This window comes from Strigops habroptila, chromosome Z (genome assembly GCF_004027225.2).
Source record: "Strigops habroptila isolate Jane chromosome Z, bStrHab1.2.pri, whole genome shotgun sequence".
NCBI classification, from domain to species: domain Eukaryota; kingdom Metazoa; phylum Chordata; class Aves; order Psittaciformes; family Psittacidae; genus Strigops; species Strigops habroptila.
Window position 1 is genome coordinate 10,899,140 of NC_044302.2, and position 20,829 is coordinate 10,919,968.

At 40.0% G+C, this 20,829-nt stretch overlaps 1 protein-coding gene across 2 annotated transcripts in view; it reads left to right on the plus strand.

The window, feature by feature from the left end:
- Window positions 1–2,996: 2,996 nt before the first annotated feature.
- BEAN1 (brain expressed associated with NEDD4 1) overlaps window positions 2,997–20,829 on the plus strand; it is a 57,492-nt gene continuing 39,659 nt past the window's right edge. Inside the window, exons 1-3 of one of the 2 annotated variants that reach the window (XM_030471392.1) lie at window positions 2,997–3,089; window positions 4,057–4,130; window positions 14,926–15,063. In XM_030471392.1, coding sequence (XP_030327252.1) covers window positions 15,039–15,063 — 25 coding nt within the window. In that variant the 5' untranslated portion in view covers window positions 2,997–3,089; window positions 4,057–4,130; window positions 14,926–15,038. Of the gene's footprint in view, window positions 3,090–4,031; window positions 4,131–14,925; window positions 15,064–20,829 lie in introns of those variants that run through there. The other variant, XM_030471393.1, reaches the window with a different exon arrangement.

Consider the following 20,829-nt stretch of genomic DNA (forward strand, 5'->3'; position numbering starts at 1 on the left):
ACGTCTCGTTACTAATCCATAAAAATTCTCAGTCAAAATGAGATCTCATTATAGCAATAAAAGTTATTATGCCTTACAAAAATTGACTGTCACAAGAAGTCCATGTAGGTACCATAGCAGCTACCACACCTAAGCACCAGCACTGAGCTCCCAGAATCTCAATCAAACCACAGGAGATGGTGAGCTGAGCTGAGGGCTGTCACTGGAGCAGCCTGCACTAGTGGTACAGTTTTATAATGAAGTCCCTAGATTGAAGAAAATGTGAAAACATCCAAGAATAAAACTGTCTTCAGCAAGGGTTTCTCACTGATCTTCCCTTATCACTAAATTGAGAAATACCCACCAAGGACAGTGACTTTGTACAGTCCCATCTGTAACCACTGGAGACTGACTCTACTTTAGTCCTCCTGGTTTCATGATGGTACGAGAAAGACAAGCTGACCCATAATGTAAATAGCTGTGAGCAGCAGAAATTCTGAGTATTGTTTATCTTTGTTCTGGCTCTCCCAGATAGAGTTCATAAACAAACCCCTATGTAACAAATCATTTATTTGTGGAAAATTTCTGTAATACAGATCTACTTTACCAAAACAGAAAAGCAGACGCAACAAAAAGAACCAAGTAACAATGTAAATTACCCATAATATAACCCTGATACAATACATAGTTGCTGGGATACTGCACTAAATGTGCAAATTAGAGTCTGGTCTGAATTCCACAACCTACCCAGGTTGCACTGAGGTCCACAACTGAATGAGAAAACAGGAATCCCTAAAAGCTGAAAACCACGCAGGATAAAGGGGTAAAACCCAGCCCCATCTCCACCCACATGTGATGCAGATTTGGAAATGAGGAGGGTCAGCAAAACCTCCAACATTTCAGTAGATTCAAGATGAGCATGCTGAGCACCAGTAAGTACCAGGGAAGTGACTGTTCACTATGGTGATGTTTCTGCAGGATTTGGTGGACCACATGTTGCACAGAAGTAAATGTCCACGATCTCAGAAGTAGTTGAAACTGCTCCTGGAGGCAAGGGACAAGACTGTCACAGAAAGGGGTCTAAAGGCAGGCCGGGACAGGGATGTTTTTCAGAATTGCCAAACACTGAGCAATCCCCCTGCATTCCAAGGCAGTTACTAAAGTCTCTGTATTTCCCACATTTTGTCAGATTATGTAATTGTCTAAGCGTAGATTTTGCAGTCAAACACAAGTCTCCAAGTCTGTCAGGGTTAAAGTTAATTTACTGACACTGTGGCTAAATGTAAGGTGCCATTTGGGAAAGATGCCATTACCAAAACTTGCAGAAGAGCTAATCATTAGAAATCTCTGAAATTTAAAGGGGAAAGAATATTTTAATAATCTTAAGTACAGTATTACATGCATACATGACTTTTCACCTGCAGAATGAGGCCAAGGGGGTACAGATCCAAAAAAACAACACACAGAAAATCAGCTTTTCTGATGCATGTATAGATTCACACCTTCACACTGTAACTAAACAACAAGGAGCCCTAAACTGAAGTTATACTGTTTCCATTTACTGAAATTATAGAGAAGTTATAGAAGAAGATTAGAGAAATTATAGAAGATATAGAAGAATATCTTTCAAGGAGTCAAGTATTTTAAGGGTTTGAAGAAATTAATCACAAGATAACTTTTGCAGCAGCATTTTGAGGGATTTTAGGATAGTGATGTGTTAATTAAGAACCAAGGTACTGTAGTTTTGGCAAAAGGTACAGGTAGCCTTGAGCCACAATGAAACACGTTTGTGAACTTCCAGCAAACCTTCATTTCAACTTGCTTGCTGCTTGCCTGGAATTAAAAAGGAAAAAAAAAAAAAAGGGAGGGGGGGAAGCTGATCAGTGGCAGAATGGCAGCAGGAAACTTTACAGAAAGAGCACAGTCCACAAGCTTTCCATCCACTCCAAACTTCATCACAACTTTGAACCTATCACTGCTAAACCAAGGAGAAATTAAACAGCCTACATACTGACAGCAAAGTTGTCCCAGTGTGAGAGAACATGCTCTCAGGGCTACAGAGCCACCAAGGGGCAGGGAAGTAAAGCAGGCTGCCTACATACTCGTAAGCATTCATTTCCATTTCTCTCACTCACAGCATCGGTGGGACCACTCTGCAAGTGCCTTCAGGGGCTAACAGATGCACAAGGGAAAGAAACTCCCAATGTAACTTGGTTCCTAAAAAAGTCCAAGCTGTTGACAGGATATGCAAAAACAAAAAGACCTTATTTCTTGCATTTTCTACCTAAGCAGCTAACAACATGTTTTTCTTAGAGGTAAACAACTAATTATGAAAGCTCACATACTTTAGTACCCACTGAACCCTATTTTCTCTGTCTTTAGCACTAGGGCATTTGTCATTCACAGTAAGATACGTTGCCAGCATCCCTGGTAACAAGTACATCTTGCTATTGTAAAATGATTTTAGCTCTCACTTGGACTACATTCTTGTCCTGGCCCCCATCCAGACACCGCGAATTAGTCCCTCTAATCCGGTCCATCCCCGGGGGTTTATTCCCAGGCAGTACCCTCCCTTTCAGTCAAACTGCTGGTCTGGGCTCGGCTTTCCAGCGCCGTTATCCGCCTACGGCTCCTCATCTAAGCAGCAAATCTCCGCAGACTCCCTAACACTTCCCTTTCCCCAGGGGCTGCAAGAGGGAGGAGAAGGAGCGGAGCTGGAGTTCCGGGGTTCCCCCAGACCCCCTCAGCTCAGCGGTCCCCCCAGGCCGGGCCAGGGACCCACATGTACGCAACCCCGAGCACTCCGCGACGCACCCCTCGGCCTGCGCCCGCCCCACCACCTCCGGGCTCCGCCGCCCCCGGCTCGGTCCCTGCCCGACGCGGGGGGAGGCAGGGCAGGGCAGGGGGCGCGCCGGCCGGCCCCCATGGGGCGGGGGTCAGCCGTTTGCCCCCGCCCTCCGCTAATGGGCTTCAACTCCGTCCAACCGCCACCGCCACTCCGGCCCTGCACGCAGGAGGAGTCGGAGGGGCGCATCTCCCGGCTGCGCCCGAACCCGCCAGCCAGCCGCGGCGGAGTTGGATGGAGGCACCGGTCACCGCTGTGTACTAGGGTAAGGCGCACTGAGCGGCGAGCAGCAGCGGGGGGGCGGGCTCGGCCGCAGCCGGGCAGTGTTCTGCGGAAACTTTCCGGTACTCGGGAAACCCCGTTCCGAGAAAAAGGGGAAGCAGCCTCGAGTCGTGCCGGGGGCTCAGTGCGGAGCGGGAAGACCGGGCTCAGGGGAGCCGCCGAGGCAGGTCAGCGGCGGGATGCGGGCTAGAGAGGGCGAGAGCTGCGAATATCGCCGAGGCACAGGGCATGGGAATAGCGTGCTGCCGCTGGGTGTAAACACAGTACAGAGGCTGTACTACAGCTGACTGACTGCCAGGAGCTCGTGTGTTACAGATGCAACTGCAGGAGCAAACGAGCCCCTCTTAGAAGAAACCTAGCGGGTTCGTTATTGAGGACACCTTTTACTCGTGTGTTTTGTTTTGTTGCCTGCAACAAACAAGTATAAATTTTTGAAGTACAAGTTATAAATATTAAAGCTCAAATGCATAGGGGGAGTATGGGTATCAAATTTTAGAATAAATTTATTCCAACCCAGTTTGACACATACAGCCTCCTAATGTATTCAAGATGCACTTAAATTAGGAAACAGTTATTTTGTTTTACAATGGTAGGTGCCTGTTTCAGAGGCTGGGGCATAACTTAACAATAATTAGCATATTTATGTAACACATTGGTGTGTATAGACGGGGATTTGAATCCGAGAGGCACTAAAGTCACATAGAGTATCGTTTCCTGAATTGGAGTGATTTGTGGAAGTTCGGAGCAACAACTTGTTTTGGTTTTTCACCCCCATTCAAGCCACATCTATGTGTATATTCAGAGCCTGAAATGCCTAATCCTGCTCCCAAGAGTGGGTGCATGTTAACACCATAGTGTTCTTCAGTTGACAGCTGGTTGCAAAACAAAACCAAACTGCTAAACTGCTATTAAGAAACTTTTTTTTTTTTTTTTGATTTTTCCCTCCTCAGTTATTTTCCTCCATCTACCCTCATCTCTGGAAGCTCCATCCGTATTGGAATAACCAGCAATTATTCCAATCTCTGTAAGTAGTCTTTTTTCTTTTCTTTTTTTTTTTCTTTAACTGCATTAACAGCATGCCTTGCAGCCATGTACAGCTGTAGGAATATTATATTTAAAGTCCTCCAGCAGATAAACATCAATCCATTAAAAAGCAAACAGCTTCCTGGCTAAGAAAACAACTGGGTTAACAGAAATTGACTTAACCTTGTGATCTATATACAGACAAAACTCACAGAAATGAGTGAGAGGGTTGTCTGAAAGAGGACTGTAAAATTTAGTGCCAGGTACAAGTACTTCAATAGTTTCTTTAAAAAAAAAAAAAAAAAACCAAAAAAAACCCCATCCTTTTCAGCATTTTCTCCTACAAGAAGAAGTTAGCACATTACTGCTAAACCCCATTTACAAATTGAGAGCACTGACATCAGTCAAAATTTGTATCATTTTGGCACTCACTAGTGAAACAAGTATGGTTAAAAATTACTTCCAGTCATTGAAATAAAACGATTCCTGACACTTGACTTCCTCCTACTCTCCTTTTTATGACTGACTTTTGTAGTAATTACATGAAAGTTATTTGAAAGGAAATATAACATTACAAGAGCCGATTCTGCCCATGTCACTGTTTTGGCAGAAAACCACGTGTGCAGGGAAGCAGAGCAGCATGACCAATCTCTTAGATGAAAGAATGAGCATTGGTAAAACTGTATTCACAACAATTAAAACAACCAAGATCTCTCTCGGAGGAAGTGCTTTAGCTCAAGAAAAGCCATGCTGAAATGTTGTAACTAGATTGTCATAGAATCATAGAATCCCAGACTGGTTTGGGTTGGAAGGGACCTTAAAACTCATCCAGTTCCAACCCCCTGCCATGGGCACAGACACCTTCCACTAGAGCAGGTTGCTCCAAGCCCCTGTGTCCAACCTGGCCTTGAACACTGCCAGGGGTGGGGCAGCCACAGCTTCTCTGGGCAACCTGTGCCAGCGCCTCACCACCCTCACAGGTAAGAATTTCTTCCTAATATCTAGTCATCTAATTATTACTTCAGTAACAGCTTTCAAGCTAAGATGCCCACCTTAAGAGGGCAAGAGAAATTGTACGATTAAACCTGAAGTTTAAAGAAAGAAGAGGTAAAGGTTATGTTATTTACTTCAGAACATACATAAAGGAACAATAAAGTCAGGCAGCTGCTATCGGTCATGACTAGAAATATTGTTAAGCTTAACATTTGACGCCACAACCCACCAACTTGGAGACATTACTCACACTGTCAACACTAGGTATTCATAGGCTCTAACCCGAAGATAACTTGGGTAACTAGGAGCAGAGTTGGGTTGGTAAAGCTGAAGACAATGCAAAATCAAGGAAATGCAAAGTGGTGTCTTTCAGATTGCTTGGTAATCCCGTAAACTCCTAGAAAGAACATGTTGAAGTTGGGCTCAGGAGCAAATGCAAAATCAGGAGCTGCTGATTAAAATTGTTCCCTCACCAGCTCCCTAATAGATGATGAACTGGCAGCGCCTAAGTCATAGAAAATACATAGTAACAATACAAAAATTCCAAGAAATTGTAAATGCTTGCATTGGTATAGCTACACGTGGCAGTCTGCTCATATGTTAGTGAATTGCCTGTAGACCTGGCAAGAAGAATACTTGTAACACACATTGTTACAGGTTAATAGTGCAAAAATACTGTTCAGGTTACTTTTCCACAGAACTACTGGATTTACATTATGCACAAAATGACATTTCGTAGCACTTCATTACATGTGTAGCCACTATATGTTTAATTTGGGGATTCATATCAGAACAATACAATTTCTTATCCATTCCTCACTTTCATGTTCCTTGACCCTTAAGCTCACACTTTTCCCTGCCACTGCCTCTCCCTGAGAGACCACTTCATGGCAAGACAACTCTGTATTGTATTAACTTTACATTAGTGGAGTTTTGTAATAGAACTGTTGCAGTAAAACAGTTCAGAGTAAATTACTATTAGTTATGTATCTAAATATTGGTAAATCTTTATGATAACTGCATTCAACTATGTCTCTGCTGTTACATCTAAGCGCACAAGGGACGTCCAGAGATACATAAAACATCCATTTGGATGCATGAATCAGGAAAAACAAATTATAAAATATGCAGACATCATTTTAAAATCCAGTATTAAGATTCCTGTGTTATAACCCTTATAGATCTTACAAACTTACTCTTGCTAAACAGCATTATCTCACAAAAATCAAGAAGGAACAAAAAGGTTCATACTGTGGCTCTCCTCTTTCTGCATGAAAGCCCACATAAGCCAGTCAAAGGGACATACTTATTACAAAGGAAAGGTGCAGAAAATCCTGACCTAAAACCATAAGGCTCTTGAGTAGACACTTTGGATGCTGTCCCTCAGCATTTGGCTCACACAGTAACAGCACAGCTGGCTGCCAGCTGTGTTGTCACTGACTACAGCACTGCTAGCTGTGCTCTGAGACCCCAGGATGACGGGGCAAAGGTGCAATAGACTTCTATTCATAATCAAGGAAATCTTTCTGTACACAGCAAGAATAAACCACTTTCTCCACTGCTGCAGGCTGAGGAGTCTGTTACTCATGTTCTTGATAGCAAATCCCGTGTTTTCCCCAGAATTATCTCCTAACTCAGTTGGTTTAACACGTTGTCTGGAGGTCAGTACTCAGTGAACACAACCTCGCATTCATATTTGAGCCCAGTGCCTCAGTTCAAACATATGAAGAAACTGGAGGCTCTGGGGTTTGTGCAAATATCTTACAATGGTTCTGCTGGCTGCACCAGATTTGAGAAATACAGAAAGATGATATTGCTTCAAGCCTGTGTGTGACATCTTTGCTGTGAGCTGGAGTCCTGGAGCAAGTACATTATGCAAGTAAGTTTAACAGACAGACTGATAGATCTGCACACTACAGCAGTATATTCCTTTGCGCTTGTGGAATGCCTTGAGAAGTATCAGTGATCAAAGCACCAACATCTACCATCCAACACCAGCCTTTTCTCTAACAGGGAATGCCAGAAACCATGTAGGTGATGCCAGACAGCAAGGGAAGCACACATTCTAGTTGCCCCCTCTTCTCCAAGTGCACAGCAAAATTCAATGCCCAGAGTAATCTGCTCCTTATTTTCCTTCAATGATTTCCTCCCTCTCCCTCCTCAAAGTGTGGACTTTTTCTGAAGGCACCAAAGAGGCTCCCATCTCCCTTTCCTTAAAACCATACCCCATATCTCCCTATAGTTTTCATTTCAGGCTTTAGTGACTCCAACTGCAGAAGGAAGGATGTTCAAATGCCTCCAGAACCCCACCTCAGAAATCTTAGCTCTTCTACCCTATTAAGTCATGTCCTGCTCAGTATCTTTCTGCCATCAATTTGTTTTATGATGGCTTGAAATCATCTGTTACATCAAGAATGATTTTTTTCACCTTTTCATTTATTAGACTGGAATCTGCACCAGGAAAGTATCAGTTTCTCTCCAAGCCTGAAAATTTCTTGTTGTTCATGAGGATGTAGGCTGACAACTCCAAATAGCTCATTTCCACTGTAACTACTGATTAAATGTTTTAGTTTCAGCAGCTTCTCCCAACTCCTACCACCCATTCCTGATTTTTTTTTTTTTTTTAGTGGAGAGATTAATAGATTAGAATTCATTCCTATGCAACTACTATGCAAAACACAGATTAGAGTTCAAGACTGCTCCCTATCAAATACATAGAAATGATGCTTTAGTTTTTGAAAAGGATCTCAAAGTGGTAGAAGCAGCCATACTGAGAAACCTCTCAGAAGAGTGGGGTTGGAAGAAGTAGGTTTTAGAGGGGCTGAGCACTATTAACTCTTGCAGTCTAACATTTAAGTATTATGTAATTATCCTATTTGAGCTATATGTTCAAACACCTAAAAATGCAGTAGATGACCAGATGTGTATATGCAGAGCATCTTTCAATGAGATATAGACACCTAATTGATGATGAGCTTTTGCAAAGCCTACTTAAGAGTTTCTGTCCTCAGATGCTTTCAGAATTTGGCCTCAAATTCAGAGCTCGCAGAAGCAAGCAATTCAGTTGGCTTTGACAGCATTTATGCAAACAGTGATTCTATCTTCCAGACTTAATACATATCATAGAATCATAGAATGGTTAGGGTTGGAAAGGACCTTAAGATCATCTAGTTCCAAGCCCCTGCCATGGGCAGGGAATAGAATTATAGAATAAATAGTCCTCCGTCCCTCCATCTTTCTTGCTGTTGCTATTGTTCAGACCTGGGATCAGTATAATGACAGCAGCTTCACACTTGCAGCTTTATCTAATAATAATGAAGATGGCTTTAACACTATAAAGCTGCCAGCACCATGCTAGGCTGACCTCTGTATCTCTCTGGAGAAAGAAACTTTAAGATACTTCTTCCTCCTAAGCCATAGCTCATCTTTGAACTTCTTACACTGCATTAGTTTACAGCATGTTGTGCACATTCCAACCGATATTCAATGCTGCTTCTTGATGAGGATTAGTATTTACACATCTTATACAAGCTAGAACTTCCTGAAACCCCTCAAACTGTTTTTCAAAAACAATGACATCATATGACATTGTGACTCCTACAGTCTTCAAGGAGTGCGTGTCAAGGTAGCTCACAGGAGGACACTCCAGCAAAACTGCATGACTACTGTCTGCTTTTAATGCAAATAGTGCTTCTATGATACTTTGTTTCTTTGGTCTCCAGTGCTAAGTTTCTTATCTTTTAATCGCTGGTTTTAGTGGCAAGTATGTTAACCCCTTTACTTCTATCGTTAAAATTAGGAGTTTCCTTTCAGCAGCTGTTTTCTTTCTTTGTATAAATATTATAAAAAGAAATAGTAAAATACCTGCAGTATTTAGTTTCTTTTTTTACTTTCTAATTTCTCCTATTGGCCATAAATCTTTTCCAGTTTCATGGTTTAAGAGAAGCAGCTCTGAGAGCACATGATCTTTACAGGTTTTCAGCATCCTAGCTTTAGTTTAAATTAGCTGCAAAACACTTACAGGATTACTTCTACTTTAACGACACAACTAAGAGAAAAGCTTTATTGCACTAGGTCCTGCACAAGGTCATTGGCCTTGTCCATCCAGACTGCAGGTGTGCAGGCATCCAGATAACACAATAGGTGGGTGGAGAAAAAAAGGCTGGCAGAAAAATTAATTGCTTTAGATTACATAGCTATTTAAGGAGAAAGTAAGGCCCTTCTGGCTCCTGGACTGGTATCTGTCCATTACTTGGCTCTGACTCTTGCTAACATGCTAGCTGCACTAGCTGTTTTCTCTTGTAGCATCTTTTTTTCCATCTTTGTCCAATCCCATATCTGTCTTTGTTCTTGGGGTTGTCATCCATCTGGTTAAAACCTGACAGAATTATTCTGAAGTTAGTTACACTTAACCTCAACTTTCAGTTCCCACTTCCTTAGACAGAAAAGTAGCTACAGCTAGCCTGTATTGTTTTTCTAGTTAGATCATAAACACAGGTGAGTCTCCCTTCCACTGAAGAACCCAAGGGATATAGAAAAATTAGATATTTTCCATCAGAAAGTTAAACACTTCAGACAGTAGAAGAGCTTTCTGAGTCACTGTGAATCATTCAATAGGCTGCTTCTATTTAAACATCAAAAACAGGCCCCTACTTACAGAATGGGTTAAATCAGAAATTTCTAGAGCCAAGAACTTAGGATCTTAGAGAGGTGAGCTTTACAACAGACATCCCAGATCTTCTCAGGAGGAGACTAATACAGTACCCGGCAGAGCATCCAGCAGATTGTGAGCTATTTAGTCCCGGTAGGAAGACTAGGGCAAGCTCATATTGAATTTTGCTTCTAATCTACACTTAACCATCTCCTCTTATTAGCAGAATTCAGTATTTGGGGCTAAATGCTCCCCATTTGGGGTTATTTACAAGTCAGACTACTGAGGTACACAATGGCCATTTTCACTTTCCAAATATACACAGTACACAAGTCACTGGCCCAAACAACTGGCAAGTACAAGATTTTATTTAAGAAGTAGGTCACGGAAAGCCCAATGCAGAAGAGACTCAAGGTTTTAGAAATTTGTAAACCATGTTTCCTTGTTGTCATCTTAATGTATTGGCTTGAAACTTGCCTGTAAAGGTGCAGTGAGTAGGTAGCCTATTATGCTATCCTCATTCCCTGCTCAGCAAACAAATGTAAAAACCCTGCAGACTTGAACAGATAATAAAAGCTCTGAATGACAAATTAACACTTCTGATTTATTGCAGGTGCCACGTTGACAAGTAGCCCAACAATGTCTAGTCATTTAGTACTGTAATTATAACTATGCCTCAGAGACACACCAGGTGAAGAATGTGAATCCAAAGTGGCTTCTGATTTGGCCTGGAACTTGGTGCTAAAGAAAGAACACACACACTGCAAAGAGGAGCACAAAGAGTATGTTAACCTACACTAATAATCACGCTCCTCACACTAAACACATTTATTGCATCAAATGTTCCTTCAGAAAGAATATGGGATGTTAAATAATAGACTGAAGAAGCAGTTACAAAATATTCATGCTATTGTGTGCTGGGGTATGTGCTGTATAGTAAATTTCTTAGCATCAATCGCAGTCAGAAACTGTCCCAGTGTTTAGGGGAGCACAAAATCAGAATACAACTGACAAAGATTTCGTATATACATAGAACAGCACAATCCTCAACAGAAACATGAGTGGAAACTGTACTTCTGCAACTTGATCCTATTAGCCAGCCTGAAAGATGTCAAAAAACCTGACAGAAGTCTAAAATTAAAAAGGAAAAAAAAAAAAAAAAAAAAGCTATGTTCAGAGCTGCATTTCTGTCCTTCTGATTATAAACAAAAAGAAAAAGTTCCTACTGAATTAAGCCAGACGTAAATTGGAACTTTCCCAAAGTTGGAGGCACAATATCATGCTTCAGGAGTGCTGGAGCATCTATAGAGGTAGAAATAAGAACTTTTCCCCAGAATTTCAAACATGTAAAACTGTGATTCCCAAATACAGCTAAGTACAGCATGGTAAAATGCAGGGCTAAAGGTAGTATCAAGCTACCATAATAGTATAGAAATAACATCTGTGTCTGTCCTCTGATTTGTGGTTATTGCAAATTTCTTTAGTTGCCGTCAATGCAAAAATACCAAAGAATTGAGGGGCACAGGAAGTCACCAGAGAGATAAGAATATCTCTTCCTTATATTGTGTTTTGCACAGGTTTGTGTGCCATGTTCATCTAAATCATATAAGCACTGCAGAGCATTAAGCATTCAACTAAAATGTGCCATGTGTTGTTTATTCTCTTATCCTCTCGTCATGCTCAAGAGTTGTTAAATCATCTATGTGTCACTGCAGGATCCTTCTGCACCACGACTGTCTTACCACAGCTGGCTACAAAGGGTTCAAAGCCAGACTGCAGGCAACAAAGAAGACTGATTTTTAGACAGTGCAGAGGGTTCTGCTGCAGAGAACAGTTCCTGCTGGTGGCTGATGAGGGCATTACAAGACTCGGTGGTTGATGCAAGAAGTGCATACCCACTTTAACAGACACAATTCAATGGTCATATGAATTAAAAAAAAGTAGTATTACTAACATAGGAAAAATACAAATTTGGATACTGTAAAATAGCTGTAAACTATTTTGTGTAATTTAATGGTGCAGGTTAATTTTCAACTTGTAGATTAATCTTATGCATCACATGTCTAGAATACTACACCTTAACCTAAATTTGATATGATCATTTTGATGTTCTTAAATTATTAATTTTCACTTCAGAAATTCATTCAAACGTGTGCTGATTTAGAATACAAACGTTGAAAACTATCAGCACACCATTGTGTGGCATGCTCCAGTTAGGAGCAGGTGGGCTTAGTACTGAGAACTGCTTCTCCAAAAGGGTCTTTGTTAGCTCCCTGTCACCTGTAGTAAAAATTGTTTTCAAATCAACCTTACCTAAGGGTAAAACATACTTTGAAGAAAAAATACTTTGTGCTAGCCTCTAGTGATATAGAAACATCATCTTGGAAAGTCATGCCATTTTCTCACAAATGTAGCTATCAGTTTCAAAACAATTTTCGTGGCACAGGGCTTAAACATTGTTATTTGTTCAGTCAGTACCACACTGAACGTGATGCCCACCTCTGTCTCTGCCTCTTACACAACTATAGGCTTGTGCCTCAGTTTCTTCCTCAAAAAAACATTTACACATTTTAAGTCTTCATGGAGTTTTTTGTTATTTTGCAGCTCCCCTTGAGAACAGATGGAAGATTTGTATCATCTGGATTCAGAAAAGACATAATTTGCTCTTGCTACAACTGGGAAATACAAAATTGTATCTGCCCATATAATTTCTTATAGCTTACAATCCTAATGGTTCTCCCTGAAGATAATAAAACATTGCAGTGGTTTTCTAGTATTTTCATAAAGACTGTATCCCAAAGTGACTTACACAGTTCAACAACAACTAGCAGAAACAGAAAGCAAGTATGACGTTCTGGATGAGAGAGAAGCAGCATTTGTCTTCAAGTGACCTTCAAAGTAAAGCCAGTAAAGCGGTGAAAAGTAAAACAGAATTTTATGTTGCCGGAACTGTAGAAAACTTTCTTACAGTCCAAAAGTGGTGAAATCATAGCAGTAATAGAGGAGAATGGTGTTGAACTAGTGAAAATAGGAACAGTGAACAAAAAAGATACAAAAAGGTGTAGACTGGAGGAAGTTCAAAGAGGCTTAAAATAATTAGGGCAACTGCAAAGTAGATTACAAACTAAACAGACTTTATGGGAGAAGTAAATATGTGAGATACATACCAGCACAAATTACTCTAATTAATTTGCTAATATATTAGCTAATATATTATTTTTATCTTTTGCATCATTTTCTTGCAGGTGAATTCCTTTTTGGTATTTGCAATCACTGTGTAACTGCTCTAAAATTAACAAAAGTTGATCTCATTTACACAATGGCTATATTGGTACCACAGCTTAGCTGCTGCTTCTATAATATTTTAACAAAAAACCCAAAATAACCACCATACCACCTCCCCCAGTGCTGGTCATATTTATAAACGCATTTGAGGGTACTGACATCTTCCACTGGAGCAGCTGTGTGGAGAATTGGAAATCTCAAACAATTAGTCCAAACTCCATGATTCTGCAGCTACAAAGGATGGCAAAAAGACCCCAAATTAAAAATATTGGAGAGCAAACAAAACGGTGATGTAGCGGAACTGTTCATCTTCTGTTGGGTACCAATATGCACAGTAGCCCTCTGTGCCTTTACTTTCAAGAGTGAGTGTTTTTCAAGTTGGGCTTGACCTTTTGTTTGCCTGTATTTGGAATGTTTTAGACTTCTCACATAAAGTAACCTGGATACAGTTCTAATACTCTCATGAAATTTAAAATGGATTTTCAAAGAGCTTGCCTGCGCAAATGTCTTCCTTGACAAACTTAAAAACTTTTTATTCTGTCATTAATGAACTGTTTTCCATCTATTTTAATTCTTTTTCTTATTATTGGAAGGCCCTACAAAACTGTACAACTAAATGATGTCAGTGTATGTACATTTACACACCCAGATGCACTTGTCAGAAAACAGTTTATCTACCATCAAAACAAGACCACTTTCAGTAGCACTACTGGTGAAACGTGAAAAAAAATAAATTACAAACTAACTAGGAAGGGGTGATCCTGTTACGATATGACAAGTGATGACACTCCCACCCAACACTCACACTTCTTGTGTAAATGTTTTGCACAGGTGAATATTGACATGAGCTGAAACTCTGCTTTTCTTAAGCCAGAATCAGAGAATCATAGAAAGGTTGGAAAGGACCTTAAGATCATCTAGTTCCAACCCCCTGCCATGGGCAGGGACGCCTCACACTAGACCATGTCACCCAAGGCTCTGTCCAGCCTGACCTTGAACACTGCCAGGGATGGAGCATTTACCTCTTCTCTGTGCAACCTGTTCCAGCGCCTCACAAGTTACAGAGCTTAGGCTGGTATCGTCTCTCCCTTTGAGAGTAGGAAATTTCGGTTTGTGTGTATGCATAAATAGAAAAGGAACCATTGTACACTACCAAAGAATAAGATAAAACTACTCCTTTTTTATCCCGTCTCTAGGCAGAGATAAGTGATTCAGTTTTCTACTCAGCCCCTTAGAATCAACAGCAGTGTTGGGAAGTGGCCACAACTGAGAAGCCAGTCAAAGATTTGGCTTGCTGCAGACCCTACTATATAGAATTTAGTGTCTCTGCAAACCAAACCTGAGTTTGTCTCCAGAAAATTACCCAAGGTTTTATTAAGATTATTCAAAAATCTTTCCCCACTCTATCAGACTGAGCTCCCACCCTTAGTTGACAAACTGGAAAGCGGTTGTGAGGCAGTTATACTTACAGCTAAATCCTTCAGGTTTATGCAAGATAGCAGATCTGCCTTTTTTCCCCCTCATTTATCCATTTTGTGTGTTAAGCTGGGGAAAAGATTAATTGTTTTGGTTTGGATGCTAAAGCATGTAAGCCAGTCAGAAGGCCAGGTGCCTCAGAGTTCTTTGTGAGTTCTTTGGTGTGCTTCACCTAGACCTCACCTGTCTCAAACACTATTTAAGTGATCAGCAACAACAGTATAGGAAATATTTGTTTGAGTCTGAGACCCTTTTTAAATCTGACAGAGATGTCTTCATCAACCCAGGGCTTTCAAAAGCAGGAAGATTAAGTTTCAGCTGACTTGTGGTTTTGTTGCTCTGAAAGGAGTTCTTGTTACACAAAGTCATCTATTGTTTCTCCTCCTTTCAGATGAACAGAGCATTCTGCCGTGTGGCAGAAAAGAAGAACTACAGTGTGGTGACAGGCTCTGCCTCTTAAACTGATTGCTCTGCTGCTGTAAGAAGGACTGTGAAAGAGACTACATGTCTGTCAAACTGACATGCTCAAGTAAGTTACCCTTCACTTGCCTAAATTGTGACACAACAGCCTACAAATGTGAATCCATTTGCTCACCAAATCAGTGTTTGTAGCAATGTACTGTTCTAAACGTTACATTTTATCTGGTTTTGCTGTTGCAAGGATATGCATATTTAGAGGTTTATTTATTCATATGTCTAAATCATTTATACTGCAAGCTGATTCCAAGTAGATTAGTAGACAAATATCAGCAGTAGTGGGAATAGAAGATTTGGTTGAGCTCAACATGCATTAAGCTAATGTATTGTGAAGGCTGCTGCTCTTAAACACCAGTTGAGGGGGACAAGAAAAATAAATAAATAAAGGGCCTAAAAAAGGCAGTCACCATTGCCAGAAACAATTAGACACTGGCAGCTCTGCAGGGCAGTGACTGCTGGCTGGGCACTCTGCATTTGGAAATATTAATGTGAATCAACAAAGTGCCAGCTGTTTAAAGTAATATTTGGGCAGTGGAGAGGTAAGAATTACTGTCAAGTCAGAGATACCCAGTGTATTTAAAGGAGTCATAGGGTAACTTTAATAAACAGTGAAGATAGTTTGTCCATTTTATTCAGAACCAGATTTGTCGCAAATATACAAAAGTGGCTTGTAATCTCAATGTTTGCTGTTTTCTAGAACACTTGGTGATATAACCATCTCTGCTTTTCCTGTTCTTACTTTTTGCTTGTTATGTTTAATTGTTAATGTCAAGCTACAGTTTTATCTCAGACCTTCCTTGTAACATACCCATTTTGTAACTGGCAACATCTAAGGGGACAAATGACTTGATGACTTTTAGACCTCTATGCTGCACTACAAACAGAACTGATGACCTACTGCTGTCACTAATTACTTGCCAGAAGTATTTCCAGACTTGGGGTTTTTAGCTAACACAACAATGTACATTGAAGAACATAGCTGAAGTCTTGCAAAAAGACCAGAAGCTACCACAGGGAGAGCAGACTGAAAGCTACTAGCAGATGAAAGTAAACCAGAAGATGAGTTTCAGGAGTGTGCCAAGTACACTCCAGCCTCTAATGGGCATTCATTCAGATGCATGGAGGCAAGATAGCGCTAATCCAAAGTAAAACCCTCTGGAACATGCATGGTGTAGGCAGCAAGCTGCCTTACCTGCTTAGTCTTGCTGATCCCTGCTTGTGACAACCCACTACCTGCCTTTCGAGTGGAGTTCGAGCACTTACACAACACGAGAACTCTGTAGAACTGATCACAGTCCATTAAGTAGAGCAGGATTCAGGTCAGATCCATGGAGCATGAAAGATTCTGAGTTTATAATTGAGAATTCAGAAGGGCTATTGCTAACATGCATGGGAGGACACACAAGACTTGAATTCAGGCAAGACTTCAGGATTTTATGCTCTTAATTCCTTATCTAATCAGCAGACATTAGAGCTAGGCATGTGGTTTATTTTTTTTTCTCTGACAAAACATATTTGGTGTGGTTGTGGAAGATTTAGTGGGAGCACGTCACTTTCGATGACATTGTGTCTTGCCTGGACCACATGAAATCGTTTCAGCAACTTACATCACACATACTATGCATTATTTTCTGCCCTTCTATAAAGGTGTGCATAAAGTAAGTAGTGAGTAGCAACAAACTCTTTTTAATATATGTAAATATATATTTTTTTCTAAATGTAAAGGTCTCAATTCAATGCTAATAAGAAAAAACTACAATGACAGCTGACTATAACATACAGTCAAGCAGTCACACGTTTGCTTTGAAAATGTTACAGTAGTTAAGAGCTCAAATATACAAAACCAACAGATCATTTGCGATGGTTACAGTGCACACAAAGCAGAAATTGCCTAGAGGAAAAATTCATTATTTTTCAATGGAAAGTCTGATTTGCTCTTCACAGATGAACCTGAGAGCAGAATGTCATCCAGCGAGGTACTAACATCTGTCACTTCATATATACTTCACAGACACACAAATGGTTCAGACAAGATGAGTGCCAAAGCACCTCTATCATGTGCTGGTTTTGCTGAATAACAGCAAGACCTTCTAGAAAATCAGCACCAACAGAAAATCTCTCCAGAATGACGAGGCAATTAGATCAGGTGTACTATCTCCTTCTGTCTCATACTGTTCAGACTAGCACTGCTACGCAGTAATAAAGGACAAGGGGACAGGTAGAATTCAAAAGCTGACAGCTATATTTCCATAGGTAGTTTGCATTCGCACTATGTCTGAACATGACATGGCTAAATGAGCACATGAAAAAAGTACTTTCATTGTGTAGAATAAAAAAAAAATCCCTTTGTGACTAATCTATAGATAACATTCTGTAATAAGTATAGAAGGGTCTGTGTGAATATATATAAATATGTATGTATCATCTTTACTCTTTTTCTTTCGGTATGTGTACAAGATAGAGGCACTCCACTTGAGTTACTGTCGTTATTTCTAACTTTCTGCTTTTGAATACTAAACGTTTAGCCCGTGAGTTAGAAAATACTTTTAGTCATTCTGTCTGTTTCAATCTGATACCTTTTAGAATTTCCTGGCAGAAATTTTAAGAACTTGTGATGCTCATTGAAGGCACCAGTCATGTAAAGTACTGCACCCTTGAGCCATCAAGTATGAAGGAAAATACAAGGCTTTTACATATCAGTTACCATTATCCTTTCTCATCTTAAATTTGATATATTTACTTTACACTTAGTGGCATCACCATTCAGAAATCTAATTTTCTTTTTATTTTGGCCAAGAAAAACTTCATCTACTTCATATGAAACCCATAAATACTAAAAAACCAGGTACCAAGAAGGAAGTGTAGTTCCTTATTGCATGTTTTTCTGTTAAAGCAGTAGTAATAGACATCTTTAAAGCCTTTCTCAATCATATCTATTACTTTGTGTGTTCTTGGACAATTTGTCATGCTGTTTAAGGAAATTGATTAAAAATACAAATAGATCTATCTCTTTTTTATGTTTTCAGAGACATGGGTATTGTCATTTTTTTTTTTAATTGAAAAGGATTTTTTATAGACATATGAAAATAGTAGAAATTTACTTTCATTGATTATTTCAAAAACCTAAGAAAGTTTTGATAACTGGCATTAAGTCACTTAAAGTCACTTATACTTGTTTTTTAACAACAGGTGAGTGTAGCATACTGTAAAGCTACACCTATCAAAACTATTGCTAGTAGAAAATGTGTAGCAGTCATCCCCCTGCATATGTACAGAGACCACATCTGCATTTCCCCACACTCACACACACAAATTCCCAGTGAAAATTTTGACTCTCAGCTAAATTCCCATTTCTTCAAGGACAAAAGCTGAAGTAATATTTTCTGAATCAAAATTCTGGCAGTCAGCAGTGTCATCACTAGTCTGTGTATTTATGAACACACATTACTAACATGCAGTAGAGCTTATTACCACCTGTAGTTATGATGAATTAACTGGAAAGGAGAAGGAAAAAGACAGCTGTTGACTGGGCCTGTTTTAAACTCAAACAAAAGCTACAGTCCAAATTTATACCATGCAATATGGTATACCTTGACTAAAAAAGCCTCAATGGATGCTAAGCTGATGTTTTGAAATGAGTTTCCATTGGGGTGGAAGTTTATAATTCTCATCATAAATCATAATGCAGAACTAGTATATAGACCACCTCTTTCCTCCAGGGCAAGCTCTGACAAAGATCGTGCCATCACAGCTGCTCACCTCCATCCACTAACTAGAAAGAGTCATCCTCATAAACCAGTTGATGGAGTGCTTAAAATGAGTGCTCCCTAATCTGTGCTAAAGACAATACTAGCTGGAGAGGTTAGCTTTATGTTTATTTAGGGGGGTTGAATCAGCTCCTCAGATTTTGCCAGAAGTTTATTAGGAAGTTTTCTGTGAGCCTTAAGAATTACGTGGAGAGTAATCCCTAGCAAAAGGAGAAAAACAATAAAAGAAGATGGTAGTATCTTCACAAGCACCTGTTCTGGTTGAAGCATAGCTTATTGAAAGCTTGACCTCAAGAAAGTAGGCTCGAGATGACTTCTTGAGCCTAGAAATTCCTAAGTGCAGGAGGTCCCGATGTCTGTATAGAGGTCCTCTCTATATATTGTACTATATAGAGAACTGTCCATAAATGCTGTTGAGATCACAATCCCTGCTTCTAATGGAAGGATTAAGCATACAAGCATATTGTACAGCACTCAACAGGACAGAAAATGAACCCTCTGAATCTACTCACAAGACTGTCTTCCATGTAATTAGCCAAGCACTTTTGTGACAGGATCAATTAATTACATTGCCAAGCAGCTGGTGATACTGTCACATAGTTTGTAGAGGTCTAGTTCTTAAATTCATTATATGGAATGTTTAGCAAAGTCCAAAAATACTTCTAATGCTGATAACATGCTTTACTGTGTTATTTTGTTTTGCTTTTTCCATTTTAATTTTGTTCTACTTCTTTCCCCCACGTCTGGCTTTCTAGAAACCCAAGATACCTTTTAGTAAAGCTGAAAGAGCAGTAGCAGTACTGTTTCTATACAACACCTAATGTTTATGCAGCACACAGACACACATATTTTGCAGCCACATCAAAAAAGGTGGACAATAATTTTACTTTCAAACGTACACCAACATGCATCAAACTGGAAAGTGAGAACCTTTTCAGATACTTCTGAAAAGCAGTTCAAAAAACAGTTCACTCCCCAGTAAGTACCCACAGTCAGGACTTAGGTACTTAATTGTTTCTACTCACAGGCAAGCCTGTCATCAGCATTTGAGACTGCAGAACATTTGGTGGACTGCAGCTACACAGGGATTCCCAGGGAAGCTGATCACATGCAACTTCATTTGGCAAAGCTGGAATAAAACAGCAATTCAGTCTCAGCTATCAACTAATACAACAGAACAGTCACCCAGAACCACTGGGATAAAATATAGCCACCAAAGTAAGAGGAAGGGCTGTCTTTCCTATTGCCCCAAGAAAAATATCCCATCAGTCTGAAAACTGGTCAATCATTCCTGTCAACACCAGAGTTCTTAAAAATGCATCATAGAAGCATGGTGGGTTTTTGCTTTGGACTGAACTAGATCCTCTCTGATGCTACTTAGGTTTAAACTAGCAGCTCTGGTGTGACTATTCAGGCCTTTAAGCAAACACACAACTTCAGATTATAGAATCCAAAAGCAAGGAAGGAAGGTTGTGCTTCTTGCACAAAAACAAAAGGCTTTTCTATAGTGTACACATTAGAAGTTTGCCCAACAGTTTTCTTTTTTTTTTTTTTTTTTTTGGTCTGAGAAAGCCTTTTATTATTTAAACAGAGAAATAAATGGCGAAGTTCCTCAGTCTGTTACATGCGCTCACTATGCCCATGCATTCACTATTGTCAGCAGCTAAGTGGAATGCACGAGATCTGCTTCTTAAAACACTGACAGTACATCAACCACAGAAGCAGACTAATGATAGAGTAAAAGGGAAATTACTTTAAAAATCACCTCCTGCCCACTGTGTCATTAATGCCTAACCTAATATTTAAGATTCACATACTTAGGCATTGGGAGGGAATAAAATGAGAACCTTTTGTTCCAGCATTTATAAAATCGGATATGATTGTGTTTATAATGGGGGCTCCCTGTATCAGTAACCACTGCTGTGTGGTCTTGGTACTCATTTAGACTAAGACATTTCTTGGTATCAGCTATGCAGGTTAGGGGGATCTCAGAAATGGAAAGGGCAAAGGGAAAAAAGTTGCTAAGAAAGGGATTTAGAACTAAATACCTA